At 32.5% G+C, this 24,882-nt stretch overlaps 1 protein-coding gene across 4 annotated transcripts in view; it reads left to right on the top strand.

Moving 5' to 3' along the window:
• Positions 1–24,882, top strand: part of LOC143223497 (sestrin-1-like) — a 90,270-nt gene that overhangs the window by 61,022 nt on the left and 4,366 nt on the right. For all 4 annotated transcript variants that reach the window (XM_076451561.1, XM_076451562.1, XM_076451560.1 and 1 more), the window contains 6 exons: positions 18,624–18,794; positions 20,370–20,552; positions 21,068–21,271; positions 21,601–21,861; positions 22,991–23,100; positions 24,121–24,346. In XM_076451561.1, coding sequence (XP_076307676.1) covers positions 18,624–18,794; positions 20,370–20,552; positions 21,068–21,271; positions 21,601–21,861; positions 22,991–23,100; positions 24,121–24,346 — 1,155 coding nt within the window. The remainder of the gene's footprint in view (positions 1–18,623; positions 18,795–20,369; positions 20,553–21,067; positions 21,272–21,600; positions 21,862–22,990; positions 23,101–24,120; positions 24,347–24,882) is intronic.

Below are 24,882 nucleotides of genomic sequence, written 5' to 3'. Positions count from 1 at the left end.
TGTCGCAAGAAACTCAAAACTCTATTCAAATTTAAAACAAATTCCAAAAATATCAAAAACGTTATTTTGTGGATCAACCTCCAATTCCCCGTAATTCCGTAAACTCGTAGAACTGGTAAAAATTCAAACACGCTTTTTTGTAAAAGATGTAAAATCACCCAGTTATGGTGTTATTTTCGCTGCGTATACGAATTAAAGATTTGGCACATTAGGAAGATTTATCTAACTTTTTCACATTACGTATAAGAGAATGAGAGGGAAATGAAATGTATTAATTTCTTAAGTTACTTTGCTAGTTAGGGTACTAGACAGTGTGCAATGAAATAACACTTTACAATTTGTATTTCATATGAGTTATTTATAATGGGTTTGATTTCTCGTTTCAGTTCCAGTTTTCTTATTTCAGACTTAAAATATTTTGATTCACAAAAGTTCAATATTTTAACAAAAAGAATAGTGCTTGTTTTAATCGCGAGATTGATTAACGTTGAACAGCCGACCTGCATACGACTTTTTTATCAATACTGGAAGAAGTGACCATTGTTTTCTCTTCAAGTATTATAGTTCAAGAAATACATTTTGTCCCTATGACCAAAGGCTTGTCGAGCGACGTTACCGGTATAATTGAATAAAATACTGTCATAAGAAAAAAATTTTCGAAAACTCGTGGAACTGTAGAAAATATGCATACTTTGTATGTCGTGCGTACCTCCTACAAATGACGTTAGTTTGGAATATTACGGTAGCAAAACTTTAGTTATACCTTAGTTTTTAAGGCATTACGTTTCTAAATATTAACGTATTTAGTGCATTATAAATTTAAAGAAATGAATATTAAGCTAAAATAGCTCTAACTTTCAAAATTAAGGATTCCTTCTGTAAATATTCCTTGCATGTTCTTATACAAATATTCGAAATAAAATGCAGTTTCTCTGTCTTGATCTTCTAAAGACAAATTTGTTTGAGTAGAGAACTAATTCAAAGGACGAATCAGAAAATACAACTGCAAAATTTGATTTTTGGAGGAGGGGACAGTATATTGCAAAATCGTTGGTGTCAGTGTAATTTTTGTTTATGACAACATAACGAATCGGATTCATTGTCATAATCATTCATTTTGTCCTTGTAACACTGCTCCATTACAAGATAATCATACATGTCATTGGAACATTTGTTGCATTTTTTAGTGCCTGAGTATTGTTGCACCTGATGTTCTCTTGTGTCATATGTACCATGAATTTCCCTAGTTATCATGTTTGTCATACTACGATAACAGGAAAATAAAAAATATCTGTAAAAGTGCTGATGTCATCGTAATGAAGTCTTAATAAAGCCGATATATATGACCTTATTTGTTAATATTTACGTTGACGTGGTATAACTCTTTTTATAAGAATGGTAGTTTTGTTTAATTATTGAATAACTTGTATGGTCACTTTGTTTTTTTTTTTTTTTTTGTTTGGCTTTAACCTTCAAATCTAGCGTTCAATTTACTACTTATCTAGTGGAAAGTCTAAATGGGTCGTGTAACTTACCTTGGACGAGTCTGAATTATGTTGTATGCGTTACGGTTTAAGGTTTCAAATAGTCAAATTTTAATTTAAAAGTTAATTCAATATCAGTATATATCAACTTTATATTTGTCAACAGATTGATACACACAATTTTCTTATTTTAATATACAAACAATACAATTGACACAAACGGTTATTACAAATAATAATTTACATATAACGTTTTACAAACTATACTCAGTCTTCTAGCTGTTCTAGAACTGATTATTTTATTGACGGTTCACGAGGAGCGAATTTTGTTTATTTTTACACTTCTAATGGCTAGCCTCGCGCCGTTTATAAGCTGGCTCTTCTCCGAGGTAAATATATAATGTTCTCGTGGAAATAAAGTTCACAATTCACTGGATTAAACTGTTCGTAATGTTCGAAATCTATACATGTTTCTGGTCAAATATATTTTTCGATTAAAAGCGTTTATCACAATTGTAGCTTCCAAAGTTTAATAAAGGTCTGCTGCAGTCTGTATACTATATACTGTCTCCTTGCTTTTTATGATGTCTCTTTAGATTCATTGTGAGATTCTCGAAAATTTATCGGGCAATAATACTGACAATCGCTAATCTTACTTAACATGCATAGTGCATTGTTGATTCTTACTCTAGAAAATTTTCTACAAATTTATAGAACGAGCGGGAATTTCACAATATGCATTTTAACAATATACGTTATACGCACTTCTAAGTATATTTTAAAATTGAAACATTGATTTAAAATAAATGTACAACAGTAAATCTATTAGTAACTAAACTTTTTAAATGTTCAACTAAATTGTAACAAAATGTATTAACAGTATTTCTGGGTTTAATATATGTGTGTGTAAATGTGTGCATTTCGTTTTTTGCAGTAATGGCTCTTAAGTGTTCTACTAGTAGTGAATTGTATTAACTATTTACTGGTTAATGAGTGTATTTTAGTCATTTCGATGGGAAAGGGGTTAACTTAGGATTTGCAGTTGTTGGATATCGCAAGAAAAATGTTTTTTTAAGATGTGTATCGCGTGACGTGCATAATTTTATAATTTAGAACATAGTTCACCATGTAATTTAAAATAATACATATTTGTTACAAAACTTATTTGTTTATATTAGTGCTAAAAAGTACTTAGTCCAACACACTTTAAGTGAGTAAAAGTTTACCAGATGTTCAAATAAAAGAATAAGATCATGCACAATAAATTATCCATCACTACTCGTGAAAGCCTAACGCTACATTAAAAATGGAGCGACACTATACAACGATATTTTGATACTCGCCTTTTTATAGATGTTTGCCAGGCTGCCTTCGCGTGATGAATGAATTATGGATACTAGTCCTATTTTTGTAGTTTTACCCTGTAACCAAACAAACATGCAAAAAAAGAAAATACGTTAGACGTGTGTTTTTGTTCTTTTTTTTAGTTTTTTAATACTTCGTCTGCGCGTTATGTGGTTTACAAATCAGTGGCCTTGTGTTTATTAGTGTCCGGACTGTGAACAAAGTGATTCATGGCATACGTCCCGTTACTGTAAGGATTCGCTTTGCACTTTGAAGATCTAGATACGATATCTAAGAGTGGTCAAATCCAAGTATTTGGACAGGCAACTTATTGACTAACTGCCTTTCCTTTAGTTTGTAATTTTAAAATTATTGATGTTCATGCGCAGATAGACGTTGTGTAACTTTGCACAAAAAATACAAACATTCAAGTGGATTCCTTACAAAAATAAATCACGTGTCTTTCTATTGGTTTCTAGTTTGTTAGATTTCTGTATCTGTTGCTAGAACACGTGTCTAGTTTTGAATTGACTTTATTATAATGTAGCAGGTTTTGCAGCCTACCAAAATCTTCGTTTTCCTTATCTGTCATTTCATTTAGTTTTACTCAAAATGAGTTTAAAAACGATAAACTATAAATATGAAGGTAAAACTGTGTGTAACGTATAACATTGCCGCAACTATTCTATGCTGGGAAGGAGTATACGAGGTCTGTTCAAAAAATACGCGGACTGTTTGAATTGCGCGGCTCCAGTTGGTTCCAGGGGAATCCGCTTGGTATCGCTAGGTTTGCACAGATCAGCTGATTACGACGCCATTTCCCGATTGCAGATATCTTCATTTGTGTATTAGCTACGCGGTTTTAAGTGAAGTGCGATTTTTTAGTTTGGCGGATTTCAGAATGAATGACCTGAAGGAGCAACGACTTGCTGTGAAATTTTGTGTTAAACTTGGAAAATCTGCGACTGAAACTTTTGCTATGCTTAACACGGCTTACGGTGATGTTGCTATGAAGCGTACGGCATGTTTCAAGTGGCATGAACGTTTTAAGGATGGTCGACAGTCCATTGAAGATGATGAGCGTCCTGGACGTCCTTCCACGTCAACTGACGACCCACACGTCGACAAAATCAACACCCTGCCGGCAAATCGACGTCTGACTGTCAGGGAGCTTGCTGAAGAGTGTGGGATATCAGTTGGATCTTGTTACGAGATTTTGACCGAAAAATTGAAGATGCACCGCGTTGCTGCGAAAGTTGTGCCCATTCAGCTCTTAGAACTCGTGAGTTTTTGGCCAAACACTCGATCACTGTTCTTCCCCACCCCCTCTACTCACCTGACCTTGCTCCTTGCGATTTTTTCTTGTTCCCCAAACTCAAAAGACCCTTGAAAGGAAGAAGATTTGAGACGATTCCCGAGATTAAGTCAAATGCGACGAAGGAGCTGGAGGACATTACAAAAGAAGCGTACAGGACTGTTTCAACAAGTGGAAACACCGTTGGGATAAGTGTGCGTTGGGGAGGAGAGTACTTTGAAGGGGTCCCAGACCTGTAACTTCTAAATAAAGTACATTTTGTTTTATGACGTCAGTCCGCGTATTTTTTGAACAGCCCTCGTGTAACAATTTTTCTTTCTTATTCCTGGGTAGAAAGTGTTTTTCCCATTTGCTTATGCCTAAAGTAAATGGGAAGACCTATTTTTCTCTTTAAAATTTGCTTTTGTGACCTGGGAGCGTATAACGAAAACATAATGGGAGACTATTTGGGGGATACGTGAAAGTGATTTACATTACAGTTGCAAATCAATCTCGAAAAACTACTCACTTCTAAACATTTTTGTTCATTTTTGTATAATTTTAGTATAAATACATGTAAATCTTGATTCATATGTTGTTTTATTCAGACCTTATGTGAATGAAAATAAGCAAATTTGCCCATATATACATAGAAAATAGGTTAATTTCTAAATTTCACTAACCAGGTCACAAAAGCACAGTTTGAAGGGGATAATGGCCATTTTCTGTACTTTTACATTAACAATTAAGAAATAACACATACTATCCAAGAACAAAATTGTGTTACATAATGTTATGTAATATAAGTGTTATTATTAAATTGGATTGTTATTTACGAATCTGAATTAAAGTAACATTTGTCTCGAATACTGCTTGCAAACCTTACTGTATTTTAGTTAAATTTACTGTTGGAGACAAACTGGCGAGCCAGCAAACCAGACGATAACGATTAATAATAACCAAACCGAAACTACCACACTCGTGAATATAATTTCACTCAAGTTTATACATTAACACTCCTACGAAACGTGGGGCCTAATAGGCCCCAGAGCAACTTGAAAGGTTATTAATATTAGGCTAATAAATTTGTATTTAAATGAAATTGCCATTTCATTTGATTTCATTACATGAAATGAATACGTATTCATAATGACGACCCACACGTCGACAAAATCAACACCCTGGTGCGGGCAAATCGACGTCTGACTGTCAGGGAGTTTGCTGAAGAGTGTGGGATATCAGTTTGGATATCTGTCTGATGCGAGTAAATGGCAATTTCATTTAAATACAAATTTATTAGCCTAATATTAATAACCTTTCAAGTTGCTCTGGGGCCAATTAGGCCCCACTTTTCGTAGGAGTGTTAACGGTGTACAAACACTTAGAATATATAAATTAGTCCACAGATCTGTTTTTAAACCGTTCCCCAACGTTGAGAGGTCCATGATTTGCGTCGTTTTTAGTAATTTCATGTTTTGTTTCGTGTCGTTACAGCAGTTGGTTTAAAGAACTGATATAAATATGTATATTCTTTATTCTCTAAGATTAAATAACAAACATCGACAATAATTAACACGGATAATTGCAGTGTGAATATTTATCTAGTGCTCATTTTTTTCCCTTTGTTTGTATGAGTGAAAGATTAATGTTAGAAACGTTGTAATATACAAAGTCGTGAACTCAGAATTTAATTCGTAGTTTAGAAAACTGTTAAACAACCAATAAGGTACCATCACAACCATTTACAAAGCCTATATCAGATCACTCGTTGAATATGATTGCATGGTCACGTGCAACATGCCAAACGACCTCATGCAAAGGTTGAAGCATCACAGTATTAAATAATTCTTTTATAGCCTATCGCTTACCGATCTTTACTACCGAAAGCTACCTAGATTAACTGCAAACATTACCTAAACTCAGTAACAGAATCCGAAATTCAGCCGAAAGATTTTAATCTAACAGCCAGCACAAGAAACGCGCTGACGATTCTCAACTTTAACCGAAACACCTGACACACGTCCCACCCACCAGTCTCCTTGTATCTGTAACATCTAGTGTTCCAATTATCACTATTCTCAATTTTCGTTTGGGAAATCCCGGTTTACGCTATTATTTCGGTAGTCTATATGCTTTATTGAAGTCCTATAGAGATGTAGACATGAAAACTTCAGATAGGTTATTTCCAGTATTATATTCGATATGAGAAAAATAAATAATTAAATTTTGACGGATGTTAAATGAGATTATTAAACTTCTCGTATTTGTTTACACACTGAAAATCGCTTTTTGTATCTTGCAACAACAACAAAAATGCTGTAGGTTTGTTATGTAGAGTTACACTAAATGCAGCTTATAAAATAGTGAAACAATTTCGTAGAATATTTAAACTTGATCATCGCGCAAACTGGTGTTAGCGCTATTTTAATTATTAGTATTGTTAGACTGTAAATCGTTTCCGAGAACAACAATACGTTACCTAATTCAATTTATCAACAAAACTTTAAGCAAACAAGTCTTCGTTCGTTGCTAGGTGCTGAAGACACGCAATCTTCCTCGTTGTTGCACTTCGTGCTTGGAATTCGCTATACACGTAATTGTATTAGCAACGTGTTTATGTGGACGTATCTTCCATCAGCTACCATTTATTAAAACCCCGTCATCAGCAATTTAAAGAATATAGTCTTAGCCTAACTTGTTTACCCAAATATTATCCCAAAACTAATACACACAAAGCAAAGCCTGTATGCTCTTTTGATCCTATTAGTTTTTAAATCTCAAAAACGTCCGAAAAATAAGGGAGGTTTGAGTAAATAATAATAATAATAATAAAAAAATGTTAAAGGTTCATCTCCGTAGTCAAACCCACGCATGTATATTATGTATGAAAAAGTTGCTTATGATTTGAAAAATACATATATATTTCCGTATTATTGTTATTTATTCAACATAAACCTTTATCTCAAAGGAAAGAGTGGTTTATATTTGTGAGAATGCTACTAGTAACCCGGAAACTGGAATCCTTGAATTGCAGTATGAGTGTATATTAATGTGGTTTTAAGTATGTGATTTAAAATATTCCTTATAACTTAACACCAGATGGATGCGATTCTCGTAAAAAACAAAAAAAAAAACCTCCGAAGAAACCGATAATACGAAGAATATTATGAATCAGCTTGGGAAAAGTATTAATATTGGTCAAATTAATCGTGGAATTTCTCACGCCTAGGAGACTCATCTAACAATAATCTGTTTATCTGTTTTAACTCCAAATTCATAGGACTTATTTTGTGGGGGGAAGAAGATGAACGTGCAGCATAAATGTCTGTTTGTCCTTAAAGTCTAATATTAAAAAACTAATATACAGACTTAATATCCTGGACATGACTTTGTTGAATTGAATGTAAAAAATGAGCTTTTTTATAAGGCATATCATAAATATGCTTTAGGGATAAGAACTGTTATGACGAAAGAATATGAGCACTGAAAGACAAGACATAGGTCGTTCACCTTCAACGGACCTCGTGTTTGTGGAGACAACTACATTATCGTTTAAAAGAACTAAGCATTATGTAGTGGTGGAGATAATACTTTTAAACTGTAAAACCTTTTATCAGCATGTAATCGGATACGGGGTTACACAATGAACTATCAATTTAATTTCAAATGCATACGTCTGAATTCTATGTAAAATGGTGTCAGTACAAAAAAACAAACAAAAACAACGAAGCATTGTTCATTTAAGTCGTAAACCAAAATTAAATTAAAACTAGAATTAATTTGCTCTTCAAATTCAACATAAATATATTAGAAAGGGTGATGATCCGGACATTAAAAATATTAGCATAACAATGAATAAAAATTGACTACAGTATGGCGTCAGTGATCTGGGTTACGTAATCACTTGGCCTGGGTTTTTGGAGTGAAGTTGAATAAAGTTAGCGCATAAGGGGGTAGGGGAAGATTCCTGCGTCAAAAACTCTTCAACATTAGAGGAGTTATTACCTAATTAATTACTTCAATTCTACTCAAGTGGTATCTTAAGTTCAACTGTGAAAAATAAAAGCTAGGTAAGTAGTAGATAGACGTACTTGTGCAGGGTCCTCGAAAACGTTCCGTTTTAAGAATAAATATCTTAAGAGTAGCAAATATTTTATTTGCTTTTATAGTTCATATGTTATGCTGTTTTTTGCCTACAGTTTCATAATTTTATCTCGTGATTCGAAGCATGCACATTTTAATGTCACGACAGAACAAATTGTAATGTTAAGCCTAAGTTATGTTTGCCATTTTAGTGTAAACTGATTGACTTATAACAGTTACACTAGTGTGTAAAATTGTAACTGGTAAAGAAAGTAACTAACTTTTCCAGACGGCCTTTGACCCACCTTTGGGAGGAATAAACCTTTCGCAGCCAGCTTCCTACGTTAAACCGTATTAATGATTTATTGTTTAAATATTAAGTTCCCAGTTTCTTAGATAATTCAACGCTTCAAACCAGTAATGTTAAGTATGAAATAACATATATAAACTGTTTAAATGCCAATGGTAACTGTTGAAATCAGTCAGTCATATGCTATTATTAATTCACATTGTAAGTTTGAATTACATGACTAAAGTCGGCAGACGACTTGAAGATTGCTCGCGGGGTATATTTTATCTGTATCAAGAAAGGGCCCTTCAGAGGTAGAACGTGCTCGGAATGTCTTAGGCGTGACTAAATCCTAGTAGGTGTCAAGGGTCGCCAAACTTGAATCTGATATCATAGACCCACCTATGGATCTCGTGAATACAAAGTTAGAAACTGTGTTCACACTGCCTATCACCCATGAGGAAGCAATCGTAACACAGGTGCCCAGTTGATCGGTAAATGTTGTGGTGGAGACTTTAGAATTTCGCAGCTGAGCATGGGTGTTTTATGCTAATTTTACGAAGAATTTGTTTATACACGTAAACGCAAAAGTAACGGTTCGTTACTTCGAGGATCCATTGCTCCGAAAGCTAGATTGTTCGAAGATGTGTTTTAACACCAAAATTGTTAAATTGTTTTGATTTAAATTTGAAATTTTTCAAAATCACTCTCCAGGCTATGATTTAAAATGCTAATATTACCGACATGTGTATCAATACACAATAAAACAGTGTTAACTATAGAGCCCTCATATTTACGCGTTAGAAGTGAATTTGGGAATCTACCTCTTCTAGGAGAATGGATATTTAGGATTCTTCTATGGTGCTGTAACAACAAATGTTGTATCCCACACTTTTTGAACATGTTAATCTTCCAGTCACTAAACTTATCTTGACACCGAGTCAGTGCAATGAGCTCTATGTTATAGTGCCCATTCAAATATATCTTTTGCATTAAAGACGAGAGCATCCCTTCAGGGTATGCTGGTTTCCCGAACGCCCGGCGAGATGCACCCTTTAAACTTTTCATTTGAGATTGCTAGTTTGTTTATTTATTCAATTTTGATGTGTATTTCGAAAACGAAAAATCTGACTATAGGACATAGGGAATAGTGGACATTTCAGTCGCCAACGAAAAACTACAAAAAATAAAATTTGTTAAAACTCGTAATTAAATTACTCACGTCAGAACTTCGCACTTAATTAGGTTATTACAAAGCATTTAACTTTCAAAAGCTCAACGTGTGCGTCTCCAGTTTCCTGTGATGGACCTGTATCAATTAGTTAACACGTTTAAGGTCTCTAATGTATATTGGCCATGCCGAGCCCAGAACATGCAAATAAACCAAACATGCCAAGACATGAAAATCACCATGTCATAATCTGAGGGTCGAAACCCCATCACACCAAACATGCTTTCATTAGTGGGGACGTTATAATGGGATGTCAATCCCACTATTCGTTGGTAAAAGAGTGGTCCAACAGTTGGCAGTGGGTAGTGATGTCCAGCTACTTTTCTTATAGTATTAAACTGCTAAATTAGAGACGGCTAACGCAAATAGCCTTCGTGTAGCTTTGTGTGAAATTAAATACAAGCAATACACTTGCCCAAAACCATTGTAAAGAAGGTTTATGTAACTTTTTAAAATGCAGTTAATTGGATTTAAAAGTTAGACCTAACTGATACGAGACGAGTATTCAAATTTCACGCACGACTTTAAAGATTAACTTGTAGTTTAAAATTAAAGTTTATAAACACACACACTCTCACTCACTTACTAGAAGCACTGGAACTGTTTCAACGTTTTCTTACGTTTAGCTACTCATTTTCTTAACTGCAACTCGGAGCTTGTAATACTGAAATCAGACAGTCGATCCCGCTGTGAGAAAACATACCATATTGTGCATCTTTGCGTTTAACAAATCTGTTACTACAGTTATATAATCGATGATTAACAATATTGCAACAGTACTAACAAAATGTTGCTTGTATGAATCTACTTGAAGATCTTAAATGAAAGACTGTCAGTTATTTAATTATTACTTACTGGCATTATTTTCTCACTTCTAACAATCTTCCATCTTAAATTGTTTTGTCAAAATATTTGTGTTTACTTATCTTGAGGATTACGTTGTTAATTTTTTGTTTTGGAGGGTTATTTTCTTTCCGAACTTTAACATTTTAAGTATTCAATATCCGCTACTCGTTACTGTGTTTTTTTATTACTTATTACGTCACTGGTTATCATATAATCGCAGTCTACACAAATGAAATCAACATATTTACTTCCCTTTTTATAACGCTTTCTTCGGTGAATAACACCAATAAACTGCTCTCTCCCCTTGCGATATAACATCGACCAGGCAAATAACGCAATATTAGTCATTGACATCATCTCTCCTCCAATTGGCTACAATAAATAATTCTTTTGTCATGATTGGCTTCTCGTAGCCACCCGAATCCAGCAGACTATCTCAGCTGTTTGTCGCTGTTGCTTGGCTACAGTTACCGGCATTCTGTTACATGTTCGTGGTTAGGGTTAAATTCTGTTTGCAATTTGTTTAGGTAACGAAACAAAGAAGTATATTTATAAATTGCGTTACTCGTGATATAACCATTACAGACCATATTTTGAGACTGTAATACCTACATTACTACACTTTTTGAAATCATATTTTTAATTTAGATAAGTTTCCTTGCTGTTCGATTTGATTCGTTTGAACCTTACGTACGTGATCTGAACAAAAGTTTTGGCTGGCGGTAACACTGACAGAACTGAGTGTGACATTGCTCCAAGAAAACCTAAAACTGTCAACAATGGGACAGATTGGGGATAAAACCGTAAGACTTTTATGATTTTAGTTGTACTTGGCGAAATCGAACTTCTTTCAACGTTTAACATCGTTTTCTTTCTTATTTAACGATGTTTAAATTTTTAATTACATTTTAAGACTAGTCTACTATTTTTTTTACCCCAGAATACTTTGTGTTAACAACTCAAGGAAAATGTACCTGTTAAGTGACTAAATTCTATCGTAGATTTTAGTGCTATTATCTAGCCCACCTACAACTGTACCAGTTTAAGTTTTATTTTATATTAATTTCAAAAGCCATAATTTATAATTACAATTCAAAAATGCATTTGTGCTAGCTGATAAAATGTATTACTAATACAGTTATTGTCTGGTATCTATCTTGTAATTTTATATTACGTATTGTTAACATTTTACGTAACGAGTGACTAATAGTGTCAAATTAGTATACAAGTTGCAACTGATATATAAAGGAAAATAGTGAATTTTGATGTACGAAAATTCGACAACGAATAGAGATGACAAGTTATGATTCGCAATTCAATTCTTTTTGATATTTTGTTATGGTTATTTTATCTAAACGTTTCAATCTTCTCTATTAAATAACCATTTAATACATTTTCTTTTGTTGTTGTTTTATTGTATATGCAGAAAATTCAATATTTTCTAAATCAATAAGAATTTCGTGATGTATATTTTAACATGTTCATTCGTTTTCTTGGCGTTATAAAGTTGAATTAAATACGTTTGTTTTTTATGTATTATAAATGTTGTCATGCATTTATTTTTAACGTGGAAATTAGTGAACTTTTAATTTCAACATCTTAATTTAGAAGCTACGCTCTTCTCGCTTAAAACAATAAAATGACCCTGTTTACTCCAATACTTTAATTTCCAAGTAGCGCAGCGGTATGATTGCAGACTCGCACTGCTAGAAACCCGGTTTTGATAGCCGTGGTGGGTAGAGCACAGATAGCCCATTGTGTAGCTTTGTGCTTAATTCCAATCAATCAAATAAGTTTATACACTGCAATATATACTAGTATTATTTACTTTTCATTTACAAATTTGCGTGTATTAAAATTCATAAGATGTAGGTACTTATCAGTGTGTGATTAGGAATAGTTTAAGTTGCAGTTTACGGTCTGATGTGCCTTTATTATATTTCAAAAAGTGTTTGTGGAGAGATTAGATAATACTTAACTGTTCTATCAAATGGAAACGGCTTATATAAATAAATACTGTTCTGATCACTTCTGCTAACAGTGGCTCAGCAGTCAGTTTGAAGTCTTGCAACGCTAAAAACTAGATTTCAATACCCGTGATTGGCACAACACGATTAGCCCCAGGTTTAGTTTTGTTCTTAACAACAAACAGCCGAGAACGTCTGTTTGTTTTAACCCAGCCAGCATAATATCGTTTATTGGTTGAAAAATGTTGTAGGCAATGGGTCTGACGAACAGTGTAAGTGAAGTACTATTTATTATTCAAGTCAGAGAAACTTAGTTATGTTCAAAATTCAATTAGCAAAATGTCTTGCGAAAAATTTGATTATGAAACTACTTCTCTATCTTTAAAAAAAATCACAGTAAAACCGTACTTTCATGTCCTAAACTTCGTTGCGTCACGTTTAAAATGAGTAATTACAAATATCATTCAGTAAATTAAAATTGGATTACCTGTACGAAATGTAACATACAATATAAAGGTAAAGGGTTAGAGCTTCATTTCATAAGTTATACGTATGTGTTCCTAAGCATATCACCATCGTTTGAAAATCTGATAAACAAATGTTTCCTTTTTAATAAATGCAGAAATGTTTGGTGCCTATGATAAATTACTACAATTGATAGGATGACGTACTTGATATACCCAAACAGACTGAAATAAGAATATTAGTAACGGTTGACATACGTTTTGTCCAAGATATGAGAAATTGGGATTATATTTTTATTAGAAAATTTCATTTATTGAGATATTAAACTGTCTTAACTTCAATTATCAGATTTATAAACATTAGTGTTGAAGTAGAAAAATATTCGTTTTGTATTTAAGGTGAATCAAATGTAACCTGTTCACGTTATTGTTTATGGTGATTTTTATTTTCTTGTCGGGTGTTAAGTATTTTGTAAAAAAAAAAAAAATCTTACTGTCCTTTATTCGAGGCTATATCCTTGGGGGTAATAAAACCATATGTAGGAGGCGTTTTGACAGATGTTTGAATCAATAAATATTTATTTTGACCAAAAGCAACTTTTACTGAGTTTTTGTGAACTACTATTTCTAAATAATATTTTTAGAGACATCATGGGAACAAGCTTTTTTCTTTCTCTCCTGGTTGTAATATGTAACGCTTTGAGGAAACATTTTGTGTAAGCCCAGTTCCTACGTGCAGTTAGTTGTTTTAAGACACAATATTGGTTTACAAAGAACTGCAAAATTGTGCATGGTGGACCAAATAGTTACAAAGATGTGACGTATTTTCACTTAACTTTCAGTTGCACGTCGTAATATCACTTCCTACCCCTAACGGTTGTTTTTAGTAAGTGAGCAGAACTGTGAATTCGAGGATCAGGGCCTGTGCAGCCCTAGGAAACTTAATTTTAGGAAGGTCCCATATCAATTTTTAACTACATTTTTGTCATACTTATTAGTCAACAAGCATCTGTAATAATCAACTGTTTTGTTCAACTTTCCTTTAAATTTGTGGAAAATTTAAAAAGGTTAATTTAAAAATTTCATGTAACAATACTGTATAAATGACTTCAGACATATGAAAGTGGGTTCGCATTTTATTAACAGTTAATGTATACAACTTATTCAAAAAAATGTGAATTGTTATGTCCTAAAACCGCGTAATGTACCACTTCTGCCAATGAAATCTGGTCAACTGATAATGTGCAAATCCGTTAGATACACACACCTTCCTAAGTTCTCTTTTCGTTTATTCACTGGCAATCTTCAGTTATTTTTTGTAAAGTTCAAGTTTGAAAGGAAATTATCAATTACGGTATTACAATTAGCTGTATTTAAAAGAAAAACGTTAAATACTACGTGCTTGTGTGAAATTAAAATAATTGTAACATTTGTGTGATTACCATAACATTCATAACTTTACTGTCTGCAAATTAGCCACTTTAATGGTGACCGGCAATAGAAACACGATGCATATCATTTCAAAAGAATCAAGCGCCAGTTTAAACAGCATCCATGCCGAAGACTTAAGTGGGTTTCTCGTCATCACAGTAGTTTGATTTATAACGTTATATTAAGGTAATACATAAGCCAATAAAATTTTATTTAAAGTGTATTTGTAATCATTCCAATATCTTGTTAAAGTTATATATCATTATTGCTGTTACATAGTATTATAGAAACAGGATTAAAAAGTTCAACTCTCGAATTATAGTGGACGAGCGTCAATATCAATATTTATGTAACCAAAACTCCTGCGCCATCTGTTGAATGGCCTTACAAACAAAAAGCCATAAAATATTTCACATGTTTGAGTGCTCAAAATTTGGACAATTAGAAAAATATATTTATATGCAACAATTTATTTCTAATAAAATAATTTTTAATTAAGTACAACCCTTACAACAGTAACATGACTTTCGGGAAGGTTTAACTTGTATTTTAAATATTCAATTTTTTTAAATAAATGATGCCACATTTAATAAGAACATTGAATATAATTGTCACTATAAAGAATTTGATTTCTGTACAATGAATAATTTTGATGCAATGTATTGCGTATGAAAGCCACAATTCACACGTTTTATGTCCAGTTAAAAAAAATCCTTTGTAAATTTTTTTTCAGTGAAAGATTAATACTGTGATTTGTGAATACTAGCGTAAACAGCCTCCGGTAGGGCGGTATTTCTGCCACTAAGAATAGTGAAATAACCTCTAGTACGTGTGGCTAATATTTTTTGGAATATTGTACTGCCCCTAATATTTCAAATCGCATTTTGTTGTTACTCAGTGATACGGTATCAAGTGTTTATTGTGATGGTTTGGTATTAAACCGTGCATAACATATATGTCATGGTTCATAGCTTTTGTTCAGTTGCCCCAAAACTAGTTATTTTTCTTTTCAATTTGTTAGTTAAATTAGGGATAGCTATACACATAACTGTTTAGCTTTGCACGGAAATTCTGAATTAAATATAATGAGGTATAAACAACTGGAGTTTGTGTTGCTTTTCTGCAAATACACGAATTACTTCTGATTTTAAAAAAAACAAACTTATGGGGATCATGCTAAAAACTAACCCAGTAATTAATGTAGCTAATTTAATATACCAGATTAATTAGTAGCGAGTAAAGCGAATGTTATGTAATTAATAGCTTGTAATGATTAAAAAATGCGTTGATTCCCAACTTTGACGTCTTTGTTATTGTTTATTTTTGGCATTAATCTTCTCGAAATTTGACCAGCCTAGAATTACGTTAGTCCTAAATCTGTATACTAAACTAATAATGCAATTGAACATTTTTTGTTCTCGGAAGATTTCTGGGTTTTACAAAGTATAAACAAATGTCACAATTTTAGCAGCACCATTTTTGATTACACTTTTTACCCAATCAAGAACTTATTTGAAGTATCACTGCATAATAGATTTATTTGCAGCTTTATTATGCTGTTCACTAAAGTTTTATAAGGATAAAAAGGGACAGATGTTTAATCATAGTCAGTAGGTTGTGGTTTATTTAATGATTTTAAAATCGTCTTATCAGGTAAAATAACTTTGAATTCAAACATTTCTAGAATGTTTTTGTTTACCAGCTTTGAAATTTTAATTTTGCTGGTAGGCGAATGAATACCGGTGTTTTATTGTTAACATGCTACATAAACCTGTAACTGCCCGGCATGGCCAGGTGGTTAAGGCACTCGACTCGTAATCTGAGGGTCACTGGTTCAAATCCCTGTCACACCAAACATGCTCGCCCTTTCAGCCGTGTGGACGTTATAACGCTACGGTCAATCGCACTATTTGTTGGTAAGAGTAGCCCAAGAGTTGGCGGTGGATGGTGATGGCTTGGTGCTTTCTCTCTAGTCTTACACTGTTAAATTAGGAACGGCTAGCGCAGATAGCTCTTAAGTAGCTTTGCGCGAAATTAAAAATCAAACCAAAAACCTGTAACGTATTCGTAATTTTTTTTCAACTTTCAAAAGTCACAAAATTTAAATCTGTGCGGAAGTTTAAACTTGCATGGTACGATGAAGTCACATGTGCACAATTATTTTAAACTTCAATATTGAGTGGGTTAGTAAACATGTTTATGTTCTATAACACCACCGTTGAGTTTAATCCGACAGATTAAAATGCACTCACGTTTGTCGTTTTTATTTCTTGCATCCGGTTAAAAATATTGCTTTTTTGTGTTTTTAATGGATACAGTTGTCTACTTGGGTCGTGTCAACAACAGTAATATAACACAACAATTTTAAAGTGAAGGTATTCAAGCCAAGGCCACAAATTTATCTTACGTGAATGCTCTTCCCTTCCCGTCAACGACTGTCAGAGAAAGTGGCGTGATGTAGAGACCGCTACGTCGTGTTATTCACAGCAGATTATCCCAAGGTCTGCCCTAACCATAGCAACAGAACCATTGTTCTGATTGGCTGTGTTATCTGCCCGGCCTTTGCATCGTTTTAAGATTGCTTTGCATGGTCTTACCGACTCGTACTTTGGTAAACAACTATTCAATTAGGTAAACTCGTTACCGTTTTTTCTTCACAAAACGGAAGACCGTATTAAATATAAAATAAATGGTACGAACAAAGTACTCCCAAAAGTGCTCAGTATAAATGAAGAGGTCAGAATACAGTGACACTTGTATTGAAATTACTACTACCTGATAAAAACTAACATTGAAACAGAAGCATTTCTTGTTTTTATACACCACTTGTAGAGCAGACATATAAACTTGCAGAGAAATGTAGTTTCACTATTTTACATCAGAAAAGTCTCTGATTAATAAGGAACTCCTAAAGCTTATTCTATTTTAAATTTCAAATGTAGTAACAATAAAAGAGCGTTGTATATGTTGTGACTCTGAGAGCTCGATACACTTTGTTTGATGGACTTTAAATTTATTTTTTCTTTTTACTAGTTACTCATCTTCAAATTTTTGACTAAATCCCTATCTTGTGTGATTTTATAAGACAAGATGGCAGTATCAAACGTTGGAGCAGCAAAGGATGTGTTGCTAACTAGTGGCTTATAAATGTTTAGTTTTCTTTTATTTCAAAATTTTTGAAAGATGGTTGTAAAGTAAGTTTTTGAGATTTTCAGATTTTGTCAACCTGGACTGTAAATTTAATTTGGAAAAAGCTTGTGTAAAAATAGTAGTGTTAAAAGATGGCTTGGTACATGCTCATATTCTAAATGTGTTGTTTTAGATCTAATTATTAGAATATAAAATTGTTTTTACTTAAAAATGTGGATATCCCAGACATTAAAATTATGTTAATTTCTTTTGAACATACACAAATTTTAACATGAATTCTCAACAAACTGTATGGTTGCTTTCTTTGAGTAACTACATGAAGTTTAACAGGAGTTGTGCCTGACTAAAGCCTGAAGTTGCATGTTTCATCTTAAGATATTTCAGTGTTTGCAATTACATGTTGATTTGTGTTTTGTTAGAAAACTGTACTTCTAAAAAGTACCCAATCTTTTGCACTTAAGTGTCATTGGTAGGAATTGTAATACTGGTTTTCATTCTGTTTACATGAAGTTTTCGTATTACATCATATTACCTGTTGTAATATGTGTAATATTAATGTATTAATATTGTATTAATAATCGTTATACCATTCTTTCATTGTCAAATTTAAACTGTGGTGAAAATAACACCATATCTAAATCCTTAAAACTGTAACAAGTTTTTCTACGCTTGTTTGCTACTGCAAATTGTATGGCTACAATGCACGGCATTCAAAACTTTTAAAATGTTTGGACTAATGTAAAACTAACTTGTACAAAGTATCTCCTAAGTAAAATAGAAAGCATAGATCTTAAACACTGATCAACTATTATCTTCAAATAATTTACCTATATCATTTACTATCTTTAAACAAACAACTATCTTATTCATAATATAGCTTTGAATGTACAGGAAAAATAACGTTTTAGGCTTCGTAGGCCTGTTTTGCACCTTTTTTTAGCTAACACAAATTACAATATGAAAAATGTAACTTAACAGTACTTGTTATGTTGAGTATACAGTTAACTTCTAGCACTAACAATTTTTTTTTTTCCCATTAGACCCATGATCTTTTTGTTGATGCATTTCTGCATAACAATAGACTTGATCACATTACTCAGTTAATGGGTTTTCATCCACAATATCTGGATCCTTTTCTTCGGACTCAGAACTACATCCTGAAGGGTGATGGACCTTTACCCTATGATTACAGAAACTACATTGCTATAATGGTATGGTAGTTTGGTATTTATTCTAATCTATTGTTAATTAATCTTATGAATTAGGTCCAGTCTTCTAAGTTAGCTCATAATAATCTGTTATCTTTTGATAGCTACTTTCTTTATAATTTATTGTAATACATTGATTAAATTTTTTTTACCGTAAAATTTTAAATTTCTATTGTGCATCACATTCACTCAAGTGTGTGTGTGTGTGTGTGTGTGTGTTCAAAGTACTGTTCATAACTGGATTTTGTAGTATTGTTAGATTTTAGTTTTTCAATAACAAATCTTTCTTCCTGAACATTATTGTCAGTTTTTTGTTTCTTAACTTTCTGTATTTCCTACTCTTATATATAATAATTAAAAACTAATGTGAGTAGGAATACAGCAATATTTTCAGGTTGTTAATGTGAGCCACAACATGTTTAGTTTTTTTTCCACTCTTGAATGTATTTCACAAGTTGTATTTTTGTAAATGTACATAAATTTTTTTACCATTTTTAGCCTAACTCCTGCTTTTGTGTGAAATTCCTCAATTTTATTTTCATAATCAAGTTTTCATCTTATGATGTTTGTTGGCATAGGCAAAAAAGTGATTTATTGATTTATGGTAAATGTGAATTTTTGAACCTTAATATTAAAGTTAATAACAAAGGTGAATTTGTTTTTCAAAACTGAAAATAAAGGATTAATTTTAGTGTCTGTATAATCAATTAATGTCTTGCAAAAACAAGTATTTCAGTTATCAGTATTAAACATGTCCGTAATGTATACTTTCTGTGAGCTCCCTTCACTTAGATGAGTTTTTAGGTAACACTGTGAAGAATGTATGTACTTAGTGTAAGAAAGTAAAGCATCTACCCTATAATAATTAATTCTATCCATTAACCATACTGTTATAGTACTTCCAAATAATATGAACATGTGTTAAAAAAAAAACGTCAGGTAAAGAGAAACTCATTAGTTGGTACTTTTCACTGGTACCAATATCATTTGTGTATTTGCCACTATATGTAGACCTGTTGTACCTCTTTCATTTACTTTTGTTGAACAGTACTGGCATGATTTTAACTATTGTCTTCTACAGTAGAGGTATAGAATGTTGTATTCAACTTTATTCACTTATTCTTTGGGTTTGAAGTAAGTTATTCTCATTTTACTGATTAATGTCAACAAAGTACTCGTATTAATTTAATATTGTACGTGTTCAATAATATGCTAATACAGAAATAAGAGCAAGTAACTGTTAAGCACAACAAAACAGTGGCAAAATGTGAATTGTTAGATCATGAAAATTATCATTGAAACATTAACATACTTGAAGGTGCAAAATATTTGTCAGAAATTTGCCTGGAGCTTGCTCGCTTAAGTCTTAACAAATTTCACTAGCATTTCAGCATCTTGTGTTTCAGCCTGTTAATTTTAGCTTGAACTAATGAAATGGTGTTACTTTATGCCATTTTTTTTTTTCCTTTTCAGATACAAAAACATCTTAACCTTCTTTTTATGTATAGAGGTAAGCCTGTATATTGATGTTTCCCTGTAAAATAAAAAAACAAACAGATGTGATGTTGTTTTTTTCAGGCTTCAGCCAGACATCGCTGCACACATTTGGTGAGGTTACAGAAACAAGAATTTTTACTGCAAGGTGGAAGTAAAAGCTGGTTAAATGGTCTGGATTGGGTGCCACAAAAACTGCAGAATTTGAATGAGCTCAATAAGATTCTTGCCCATCAACCCTGGCTGATAAACAAGTCTCATATAGAGGTTTGTTAATACCCTAAAAAGTGTTTTATAGCTCTTACCTTAAGGAAGATGAATTCTCACAGGAGAGTAAGATTTTACAAATCATTTTATTGAAACCTTGTTTTAAAAAAAATCCTAAAAGATATTTAATATCATTTTAATTTAATGTTTTTTTCATTACTGCATCTGATTATCTGACAAGTGTATAGATGGATGGATGATATCTAAAATAGGTGTTTCTTTAGCTTAGAAAACACAAAAGGTATCACCTTCAGTCACTTATTTTGTTTTTAAGGAGGGTTACAACATTTAATCAGCTTTCAGGGCTAAGAGTTGCTATTAAGTTGCTTGAAGTTTAATACTACTGAAAGAAATAAACTGAATCATGATTTTTCTCTATTAGCATCAAATATTTTTCATGCAAATCATTTGTAACTGAAAATGGTTTAGGTTGAGAATTTGGCTAGTTCAGTTTGTACAGCTTATTTTCATATGGATATTTGTAACTAAACAGTAATTTACTTGTTTCATTCTAGAAACTTACCAAAGGAAAGGATAACTGGTCATTATCAGAAGTTGTTCATGCCATTGTTATTCTTGCTCATTTCCACTGCCTGTCAACATTTGTTTTCGGATGTGGCATAAGTGCTGAGATCGATTCCAGTGATGGCCACACCTTTCAAAAATGTGCATCTACTTCCAACAACCTGTCAGCTGAAAATAGCTGTAACAGTCATAAGGTTAGTTTTTATGTGCATTTTAAACTGGCAGATTTTTATGGTGAAATAATATTTTGTGCTTAGTAACAAACAATACACTTATCCTCTATTGCATCTTTGGTAAACTTGAATGTTTAAACAATAAAAAAATCAAGACGTGATTCTAAACATTTATATAGGAAATTATGAAATATTTGCATAATTTATAACACAATGTTAATTCAGTTTTGTTGGAAAAATGTCTACATAGTGTTTGATTTTGCTATTAACAGAAAATTTCAATTATTTATTCTTATCTTAAGGTATTATGTTAATTTGTTTTGATGAAGTATGCTGTTTGAAATTTACAGGCATCTGATACTGAAGCGGGTGTTGAACTACTGATGCAAAAAATGAAGACTATTTCAGAACAGCATGAAGAGGCATCTCAGGAAGAAAAATTAAAATGTTTTCAAAAAGAACAGTGCCAAAGTGCAGAACTAATTACTGCCAATGAAAATGTTCCTCTTTCCAAGTCGGACATCTTAAGGTACACTGATGACCCAGATTTTAGTTATCAAGACTTCACTAAACGTGAACAAGAATCTGAAATACCAACATTCAGCATCCAGGTGCTTTGATTTTTATGTTTGAAGTGTGTCCTGAATATTATCTAAATATGGTTACATAAAGTGCAGTATGACTGTTTTCTTGTTGAGGTAAGATTTTAAGTCTCTGTATAGCATAAACCTTGTGTGATATGTATATCTTTGCCAGTTGTGGGTCTGATCACATGAGATGAGATATTCATTGTGCAGCCAATACTATTACACAAGATTTTTAATGTGTTGTCCTGGGTGTTCTGCTGATGAAGTTTGGCTTTCAAGACTGACATTTTATAAATTGGTTTTTATCCCACATCATTCTCTTCAGTGTTAGATCTTCTAGTTATTTAGATTGTTTGTTTATCTCTGAGAAGTTTTTTTTCGTTTGGCTGTTGTTCCAAATCTGCTTGAAATATCAGTGATGTTGACCTGTACAGTTAATTAACCACAAGAATAGTTAATATTAAGAAATATAAAACCATCAATATTATCTTTTGTTGAAATAAATATATTGCACATATAAGACAGTATTTCATATTTACTCCAGCAGTTTACTCCATTTTTTCTTTTTAGTAAGGAAGTAAAAATGGTTAACTTTGAAGATTTCATCATAAAATCATTTTTGAACTAAACTGAAACCTAAAATTCACAAACATTGTGTACAAAGGTGTGGGAAAAATGAATTCCTAACTTTGTATGAATTAAATTTTTTTAATTAAAAAAAGAACTAAAGTAATCTATGAGGATTAACATATTAACTGCAGATGCTAAAAGAATGTTTCTAGAAGCACTTTGTACATGAGAGCTATCTGTTTCAGTAAAAGAGTTCAATAAAGTACCTGACAGTGTTCACCATGTGAAGCAATTATCAAAAACAGTATCATTTCTTTCCATGAAAATAGTGTATGGTTTGGTAGTTCATCAAATAATTTATAAAATTATGTAATGGATTGCAAACATTTGTAATGTTACACACAAAGGTAATAGATGTTTTAAGAAATTCACATACCTATGTGTTATGGCTGTTAACATCAAAATTGATGCATTCCTCTTTTTTATCATTACTTGCAAATTGTTTGAAGGGGGACCTGGATTAAGTCCTGACTGTGTGAAGCCTACCAGTATTAATTGTGTACGTGTTTCTTGTGTTTTTAAGGACTATTCTTGGGAAGTTTATGGATACTCTCTACTTAACCGACTTTATAATGATATTGGCACGATACTGGATGAAAAGTTCAAGATCACTTATGACCTTACTTATTATACGTAAGTGCAAATTTTCATGACCTTAATTCTTACATTTGTTTTCTGATATTTAAGTACCATTTCAGATCCTCATATTTTTTAGAGCTTAAACTGCAAGTAAAGATTACTTTTTGGTGGTGGAAACTAGTGCACATTTGCAGCTGAGCTGTGAAGAGTTCTATTTTATAACAAAGAAATAAATTGGTTCCTTACCTTTTATTTACCTCTTCCAATCAGATGTTAACATATTTGGTCAACTTGTTGTTTTTTACATCTTTTTCTTTCTCCAACTAAAAGTATAGAGTTCCCAGCTTTGAAATGGGAAACCAACTAACTTAAAGGTGTAAACCTTACCACTCCATAAATACATGTATATTAAGCTATTGGTGTGAGAAAATACCTATAACAAAATAAATCAAAATAAAAGGTGATGATACTTGATATACATGGTTGCTTTTATTAACAGCATGGGCTCTACTACTAAATAAATAACATGGTGTGACTTGTGGAGCTTAAGTGCTAGCTGTTATCTTTGACAACCAAACTACATTTGTGTAATTCACAGGTAAAAGTTGATTTGTTTGAGTGGGCAAACTAATTTGAAGAAAGATAGTATGTCTCGCATTTCTTCAGAACAAAACTTTGAAAATTTAATAATGAGTTTTTTTTCCTATAGAAAACAGACAATGCTTAATTCTTGTCAAATTTTGTACAGTTTAACTTTCCTTAAATGTTAAATGACTAGAACTCATGATTATTGTCAATTACAAGGAAACCAAATAATTTAGATAAAGTGGACAACATGGTATAGTAAGAAAAAGTAACAATTCTGCTAACATATGAAAGTTATTTCACTTCTGTTTTGAGACTTGTACAAAGGTTTCACTAATAGAGTACTTTCAGAAGATATATTTAACTTCTGTGTTTTTTAAACTATAGAAATTTATTTTTACTGTTTAAAAGAGCATCATTATTGGGTTTGCAGTTCAAACTTTGAAATGAAAAATGCCAAGTTTCTGATTTTACTGCTGTCCATTTCAGAATGGGATTTAAAAACAATGTGGATACTTCAACATTTCGTCGTGCCATTTGGAATTACATCCAGTGCATGTACGGAATACGTCATGATGACTATGATTACAGGGAAGTGAATGAACTTTTAGAAAAACCATTGAAAGCTTACATCAAAACTCTTAGCTGCTACCCAGAGAGAACAACAAAAAGTGATTATGACAGTGTTATGAAAGAATTTAAACACTCTGAAAAGGTACTGTATTGTTTAATTGCCAGCTTATCTTTGTTAAGGAGTCAAATTATTGGATTGAGGTGTTTCTTAGCAAATTACTAGTGTTAGGATTCATGTAAACTCTTAGTTTTTGGCATATGGTTCAAACACAAATTTTGTAATCCCCCCCCACCCCTGTTACTTAAAGTACAATTTTGCAATAACAAGTCTCTTTTTCCTAGGGGAAATTGTAAAGATGTAAGCCTTTTCGAAACTTTGGGTATTATTCAGGTGATGACACCTTTTGAGGTTGATTGCTTTACATAGTGAGATGACCTCCCAGAAAAGATTCTGTATTTTCAGTTTACTTTCTCTGTGATCTGAATATCCACTTGCATGTTTGCATGCATATTTATCTGTGAAAAGAGGATCCCAGTGATTCAGTGTTGTCTGAGGCACTGCAAAATAAATTTCAATGGCATTTAAGGCATTGACCAATTCTGATTATCCCATCTCTCTCTTTAGAAGAAATATTCTTCAAACCTGTTGATACTATCATCTTTTGGCAGTTTTCATTA

The sequence above is a fragment of the Tachypleus tridentatus genome, chromosome 8, assembly GCF_004210375.1.
Source record: "Tachypleus tridentatus isolate NWPU-2018 chromosome 8, ASM421037v1, whole genome shotgun sequence".
In the NCBI taxonomy this organism is placed as follows: Eukaryota; Metazoa; Arthropoda; class Merostomata; order Xiphosura; family Limulidae; genus Tachypleus; species Tachypleus tridentatus.
Note: the sequence above shows the minus strand (reverse complement) of the source record. Positions and strands in the feature narration are given on the sequence as shown.